The sequence below is a fragment of the Arvicola amphibius genome, chromosome 2 (genome assembly GCF_903992535.2).
Source record: "Arvicola amphibius chromosome 2, mArvAmp1.2, whole genome shotgun sequence".
Lineage (NCBI taxonomy): Eukaryota > Metazoa > Chordata > Mammalia > Rodentia > Cricetidae > Arvicola > Arvicola amphibius.
This window is the reverse complement of record NC_052048.2, coordinates 165,235,535-165,243,657: the sequence shown is the minus strand read 5'-3', so window position 1 is coordinate 165,243,657 and position 8,123 is coordinate 165,235,535. Positions and strand designations below refer to the sequence as shown.

General features: G+C 41.6%; 1 protein-coding gene across 1 annotated transcript; it reads right to left on the bottom strand.

Annotated features, from left to right (window-relative positions):
* Positions 1-437: 437 nt before the first annotated feature.
* Positions 438-7,599, bottom strand: Cav2 (caveolin 2). The gene is made up of 3 exons (XM_038319473.1): positions 7,374-7,599; positions 6,861-7,048; positions 438-2,532 (listed from the first exon to the last, which is right to left on the bottom strand). The coding sequence occupies exons 1-3, from the start codon at positions 7,521-7,523 to the stop codon at positions 2,382-2,384; spliced, it is 489 nt and encodes a 162-aa protein (XP_038175401.1). The 5' UTR covers positions 7,524-7,599; the 3' UTR covers positions 438-2,381.
* Positions 7,600-8,123: the final 524 nt, after the last annotated feature.

Sequence of the window (8,123 nt, the reverse complement as noted above, 5' to 3'; positions counted from 1 at the left end):
GGCTTGTGCATGTGGCTGTGCATGTATACATATGGATGCAGAGGCCCAAGGTTTGGTATTGGAAGTCTTTCTCCACCTTGTCCACTGAAGCAGGGTTTCTCCATTGAACTCAGAACTTGTGGACCAGACTAGGCTGCCAGCTGACTCTGAGGATCCCATCTCTGTCTTTGTAGAGACAGAGCTGAAGATGGGCTGCCAAGCCCTGCCTGGGTTCTGGGGATCCTAATTCTAGCCCTTCTGTTTCCATGGCAAGCACTTTAACCGTTTACCCATCTCCTCCTCCCAACAGACTCATCTTGGAACAATAACTCACGTTCTTCTTATTGGAGGTCTTAATGTGTTAGATTGAATTTGTAAAGGTTCTTACTCTTCAGTTTCAGATGTATGAAGTAAGCAGCAGAAAGACAAAATATAATAAAACCAATGAACTCATTTCCTGTTTTTTTAGATGTTTATTTTAGATAATGAGGAAACTTTTCCCCTCTGAATTCCAACTGCCCCAGATAGAAGAACCAACATATTTGCATACTTAACTTGATTTAATCTATCCATAACTTGAGTTTTTGATACAAAATGATTCATGAAAAGTTTCAATAAATGTTCATTTAAAAATAATCACTACTATTTAGGAAAAGGAAATCATATATATTAGAAATGAAAGTTTTGGTGTATAATTATACATAATTGTCTTCAAAATATGCCAAAACTATTTTAAAAAGTTGAAGCTTATAATTTATTAAATTGGTATTTTATTATCAGTTTTTTGGTTGCTCAATATATCTAAGCATTTAAATCTCAAATTACAAAAAATAATATAAAGTCATGAGGCTGACTTTTGAAAGCAGTATTATACAATCTCCATAGTTGTGTTAGTGGCAACACTTTGAGGCTATTACCGGGCTATGACCTCCCTTCTGAGGACATTTTAAAATGTTCATTTTGTGACTACCTTCAAAAATGTATAACCTTTACAATTTAGTTCCCCGACATGGTCTTTTAATCTAGTTTGCAGTAAAATTCCAATTCAATCACCCATACACAATACTGATCAGATTTGGAAATCTTAAAATATTTTTAGTAATTTTCATTGAGTGAATATTTGACACCCAAGAGGATATTTAAGCAAATGGTAATTCAGGTTATGATAATAATTCTCAAATTTAAAATTTTATAGTAATTATAATGTAGAAATTTTTTTACATGCCAATTTCATAAAGTATATAGTGAGAATTACTTAATTAGGGCTCTGCAATTGAAAAATCATAGGATAATGTTTTATAGGTCACAAAGTTCATACCAGATGACATCTTAAAAATTTGTAACTGTTATTTTTTAATTTACACATGCACTTTAGTATTATAAACCCTCACAATTGTTAACTCTCTCTATATGAGTCCCTGTAGCAAAAATTGAACTTAGGTGTTAGAGATAGCCATTGTCATAGAAATATTATTAATTAGCACCAGAATTACTTGAGAGTAATTGAAGATTCATAGGAATGTAGAATACAGATTAAACTCCTAACTATATGGGACAAAAAACCCTAGGAAACCAAAGTAACTACAAGTCTTATGCTCAGAAAACATTTGCTAGGAAGAATAGACAGGAAATCTAGACATTCCATTTTACATTGAATTCCAAAGAAGTTACAACAATTCTCATAAGTGACAGCATAATCTTACAAAGAAAGCTACCCTGCAGTAATGATGCTTAATTTATATATGAGATCAATAAGATGGCAAATATATTAAAAACATTCTAAAGCAACTGAATTATAGTAACACTTATATTAGGTACAAAAATATACAGCAAAATGAAACATCTTGTTAACTAGGCTAATATCTCAGAGGAACACATTTCACATTTATTTGTCTTACTATATTTGATAGTTATTGTAATAGGTATATGCATTTCTAAAGATTAACCTGCTGCATGAAGTTTCTAGAATGTTTGTATATATTACCTCTAGCTAGCCTTTTGATGATATCTGTAAAAGTAATTTTAAAAGCTTTACTCCTAGAGTAACAGAAAATAAGAAATCCCATACTTTTATGAGCAATTATGCACAAAATGACTGTAGTGCTCGAGGAAATTGCCCCTTGACCATTATCATTGTCACCACCACAAATGTATGTTTCCTGTTAAAGCAAAAACTGTCTGCTCCTACACTAGTGTTGCTAATACTCGTATAAAATTAGATAGGAAATCCTTGGCTTATAGTGGGGAAATCATTATTTGTTAAGATCTGTCAGTGAACATTTCTGAACACGGGTCCCATCCTGACAGTCTTCTTGACTATAACAACTGGGAAGTGAGCAGAGCTTAATGCTATATCGACAGGTAGTACAGCATCCACACATCTGGGCTTAGGCTCCAAGCTGTCAGTCATGGCTCAGCTGCATGCTGACAGATGAGAAACAGCGTCCTATGCTTGTACACAATGGACCAATGACAACATCTGTCACACTCTTCCATATGGCCTGCACGGAAGGCAGGACCATTAGGCAGGTCTTCACAAAAGGCATTAGGATCCTGGCATGGGGGAAGAAGGAAACATAAGCATTGTTAGTGTTACCACTAGCAATTACTGTTACCAAGGGGACTGACACACACGCATGAACAAATATAAGAATGACTTAACTTGCTTTAATATGGTTCAACAGTTCAAAATAAATAAATGAACAATGGCCAGAGTGATAAGAAGTGCAAGAGGTAAGCTGTTTAAAAAATAAACAGGCACATAGATGATAAATGTTAATATTCTTTCGTGGTTGAACGCTAGTGGAAACGGTAAAACAAAAATAAACAGAGCAGTTTATTTCTCTGCCAGACCTCTGCTTCTAAAGATTAACCTGCTAGCACTTCCTGTTTCTCTGAGGATCTACTTCCTGCCTGCCTTTCCTGTGGCCTCCCTCTTTGCCTCCCCTCTTAGCCAGGCTGGGTGGGAGTCTCCTGCTTCTGGTGTACTGAAACAAATCTCATGATTTTCAAATTTATCAAAAAGCTGCTAAGTAGATACTTAAATTTCTGCTTTTTCTTCTAGAACTCTACTTTTCATTAAGATTTGAATAGAAACGCATTTAGTATTTTGTTTAGTTTCATGTTATCATCATCACTGTGTCATGAATTGCTTCATATTGTTATTTTCATAGTAATTAAACTCACCAACAAGGGCTGTGTGGTGGAGTTCAGAGAGAAAAAGATGTATTTGTATAGTTTTTCTTTTGATACTTTTTTCTATTCTTCTATCATTCAGGTGACTATTTTGTGTAATCCTCTGAATAGTGTTTCCTGGAAGCATGAAAGAGTTGTAAACTTTGGGCGCTGGAGAGGTTCTTTACTATGACGTGGTGGAGGGCTGAGAATGAGATCGATTTTCTTGGTTTGCTCTTAAAATGTGACTTAACTAAGGACCTGTGGCATTAAACTCAAAGGGCCAGCGATTGTGTGTTTGATGGGTATATTTTTAGAACGCTGAAGTATTCCTACTGCCCATCTACATAGACTATATTTATGTGATGTTTTGTTCCAATGGCTAAATATTTGAAACAATTTTATAAGAAAATTAATTATGGGCGCTTTAGAACTAAACAGAGGATGAATAGCTGAGCAACTGTTCGCTTTACACTCCCCGGATGTTACTTCCGCACATTGCCTCACATTAAAAAGAGACTGGAAATCTTACAGAACCGGTTATCAGGGCTAAGTCTTACTGCCTGTCCCTAAGATGTCCACATGATACTGTCATATAACAAATAAGAATAGAAAGACCTATGTTGAAGTCAGAATATATAGTGAAAATAAGTTAACAAAAACAGCCTCAAATTAATAGAAGCCTAAAGTTTATATCTGAAAGTTTGTTTTAAAAGATGCACTTCACTCTGAATTAGTTGTGCTCGTCCTTTGGCTAATCCTTCTCTAGCTTCATAACCCTTATATCTTTGGCCTCTAAAAGGGACTTCAACATTTATGATTCAATGAAATCCAGTTGCCATGTTGGAAGATTTCATCATTGGATATGGCTGACACATTTTATTTTCTTCAAGTTATTCTCTCTTTGTGTCAGAGAGCTCAACAATCCTTGGGTATAAAATTGGAGGTTTTTCCAACGTTGTGAATCATTTCTTTTGTACAACTGCACACAGTTAGACCGATGACAAGTGCCCGACATTGCCAACCAAATGCTTCTCATGCAAACGCCTTAATCTATAGACCTGTATACCGCCATTGGGTAAAAAGCCTGAGATCAGGGAGTGCCAGCTGGTTTTCTACTGCAGTGTCTTAAAGATTGTGCTATCACAGCAATGTGTGCGCCGAAAGTACCCAGAATGAGACGTTGAACACTGTGTTTACAGCAACCTGATACCCGTTAGCATTGTGTTCCAGGAAAATAAGCGTATAGATGCCCCAGTCATATTTCTTTGATTACAGTTCATTTATTTATTAGCTTATTTATTTATTTATTTGCTTATTTGCCAAATGGCGAGTGGATCTGACCGAAGCATCAGACAGAATGATCCCACAAGTCCTAAAGACCTGAACTTTTGGCTGAAGATCCAATATAACTCAATGTTTATATTTCAGTTTTTGTTATGTGTTTGGGCAAAGAATCCAAAATCTATCTGTAGTGGTGAATAGTTGGAGTTCTGCCTACTAGAGAGGCTAAGACACAGGGATTCCTTGAGTCCAGGAGTTCAAGACCCACCTGAGCAACATGGTGAGCCTCTTTGCTCACAACCAAACAAAATGATAAAAACCACCAACCAAATGCCTCCCCAAACAATAACCACATTCAAAGCAAAAATCTAAAACCAGATGTGTGGTGATGTTGTCACTGGTTAAAAGTCCCTTTTTATTTCCTCTTCTTTGGTTAAACAATGAACAATCCCATGTTTAAAAAATATAAAATAAACAACTAAAAAAGAAAAAACCCCAAACAAACCCCAGTCTTGCTCACATGAGTCTACTCTTTAACAATGCTTCCCATTGATTTGGCTAATCTATCTGGGGGGGATGTAATCCATTAATGATAAAAAATGTTCCATCAAGGTACAAAGTAACATCTAAGCATAGGTGCACAGCTCCCGGATGACAGCTAGGTGACAGTTAAATATTAATGTCCCACAAGAATACAATTTGACAAACAAGCTGAGGTTAAATAATACATATCATGTGGCTAAAGGGAAGGTGGGCTGATGAGTCATCAGCGGATGCCAAATGCAAAACTCCTCCCACTCCAGGAAAGCCAGGTGGAGAAAAGCCTCCTTTGGGTCACTGTAGTGTTGCTAATATCTTTCCACCATTTAGCAAATGAAAAATTCCTTTCTCCCAATTTTTACCAAGGAGGCGTGGGAAGAAACCTGCACTTCTAATGAGTGTCAGAGCCAGTGTCGCAACACCTGGTGGATCCTTTGGCTTTTCACATTTTTGAAAGTGGAAAAATAACCGGCTCAGACATGCCATTGGCGGCTTTAGTTCATTAGGGATGTCCAGTTGCATATGTTGATTTAGGCATGTGAAAAAGCCACGTGTGGGAATGTCAGAGATGAGGTGACTGCACCTGGCCTCTGTGGGACAGTTCCTCTGGCAATCCATGGCGCTTTCACCGTGACTGCTTACAACCTCGGGTGGTTACAGTGGTGCTCTTTGTTGATCCTTTGGTCATCTGGATTTATTTTTATCATAAATTAACTAAGTAACCCTCGTTTCCCAGTCTCCCCATTGCTGTTCAATGGTGCTTTCTCACCATTTGCGTCTGTTTCTAAAGCCCCCTCACAGGCGGTAGGCAAGCTGAAGAAAATTTTATGTACTTGTTCAGCAAGACAGAGCACCTAATAGACTCAATGTGCAGAACTAGCTGGCTAACAGTAGCTAAATTTAGCTAGAGACTGAAAGAAGGGATGGATTCGAGAGTTCTAACACTGAGCACAGAGACCGCATTAGGGTGTGGCAATGTCATATAAAGTGACGAACTAGACGGTGACATCTATGATTACACATGTCGCAGGGTCCATCTTGAGGAGCCAACCTGGAAACTATAGTGACACTGGGGATGACTCTTTGAATAAAGTGGATATTTCTGGAAGAAATGTGCTTAAGAAAAGTTTGAGCGCTTAAAATGCTCTATACATTTCATGACGCGTTTCCAGCGTTTAAAAATCTCTTTTTCTGGTAACTAGATGTCCTATTCATTTGCACATCATAGGTGAAGCGATAATATAACGGCCTTATTTTATTGTTGCATACTCTGAGCTTCCATTCACCCACGGTAGGTGTGCCACACCATTGTTGTCAACCCCGCTTCCTAGCTCACCTGGTTCCCTTACTACCATTTTTACCAATGGCAAAACCTGAGTGGCACCGTCCACAACACCGTTTGCCAAAGCCTGCCATTCTTGCTTGGTCAGACTGGCGGTGGTTTTCTGCTCTGAGATGGCGCTTGTTTTGCCCAAGCACAGATGGTGACTGAATAAGAGGCAATGAAAGAAAGAAAGAACCTGCCCAGAACCACAGGCACAAGTCACAACAGGACCTTGACAGTGCCGCCTGGGGCAGGAAGCAGCCTTCCAGCCCCCACCTCCGTACTCAGCGCAGCCTTCTTGCATGGAAGGAAAAATCACACCCGGGGAAAGAGGCCCTTGCTTCCTTCTGTTTAAACCCTCAGCTATTATTCCACAGGACTATTATTATTCTAAAGAAAGAACACTGCCCTTCAAGCTTCCTCGGGTCCTGCTACTACTTGGAAACGAATGCAAGCATTCTCTCTGCAACGCGGCCCGGGAAATAGGAAGAGCAGTGGGCAGGTGGCAAAAACATCAGTATGCTTTAGAAGGCAGATCCACCCCTGGGTCCCTTCTCACCAGATGTGCAGACAGCTGAGGGTAGCAAACAGGATCCCTGTGACGAAGGCCAAGGGGATGGCCAGAAACACGGTCAGGAACTTGTAGATCACGTATTTGCTGATTTCAAAGAGGGCATGGCTGCAGATCCACACTTTGTCAAAGGAATGTGTGTTCTCAGGCTCTGCAATTAGATCCTCGAAACCTAGCTGTAGAGACAAGACACAGGGACCCAACCTGTCACTCAACCTGTCACACAACCTGTCTAGAGGGGTTGGGGGACTAGAGGCACTATAAACAGGGGAAGTCTGCAGGAAAAGCGGGTAGACTATTCCCAGCGTTTCCTAGGATGACAGTGGGCATGCAGGAATTGGGGCAACATTCCTGACTGCGCAGGGAGCCCGAGGGCTGCGTGTCTGGGTCAACAGGGTGCCAATAGGACCTGTTGGGGAGGACTTGAAGGGACATCCTCCTACAGAGAGTTAGAGACCCATAACAGCCTCCTGCCTAGGTGATGGTAGGGCTGAAACTCACCTTGAGATGGGAATTGAGCCGGTGGGGATCCCGGTCGTGACTCGAGTCCACGTACTTCTCGGGATCTACGTAGTCGACACCACTGTGGTGGCTGTAGGCGTCTTCGGCCATGAAGAGCTGCACGTCGGCCTTCTCGGTCTCCAGCCCCATCGCGGCTGACGCTGCGCTGCGCAGCTCGGGTCGGTCCGGTCCGTTCCCGGGCAGCGCGGCCACCCCTTCCCGCGGCGCCCAGCCCCGCCCCGCTCGCCTCGCCTTGCCTAGGTCGCGCTACCCGGGCGGTGGCCGCTTCCCGCTGCCGGTTCCCGCTCCCGTCCTTGGCTGGCCGAGCCCCGCCCCGCCCCGCCGGGCCTCTGGGTGGGAGGGCAGGCACCTCTGTAGTTGCTTGCCAGAGCCCGAAGGAGCTCGGGGAAGCGGCTCGATGAGTCACCCTCCTGGCTCCGTGGAGCTGGGCAAAGCGGGCCTCCCGGGCTACTTGGCTAGCAGTTCAGACCTGGGTGCTTAATGGCAGGCAAATTGGCCAGGGAGATGTGCAAATGGAGCGAGGTCTCGAAGTACTTGGGAGGTAAGGAGTAGGAAAGCCTGCTTTCATTGCCTGTTGCTTTATGTCTTTGGCACCTGCTCCTCAGAGCTATCTTGATGTTAATTCATGTTAAACTTTTACTTGGTCCCTAACTCACCGTAGGCATCCAATCAGCATCACTGCTGCTTAGTGAGGCTAGAAGCCAAGCATAGTGATTGACAGGGGATGCA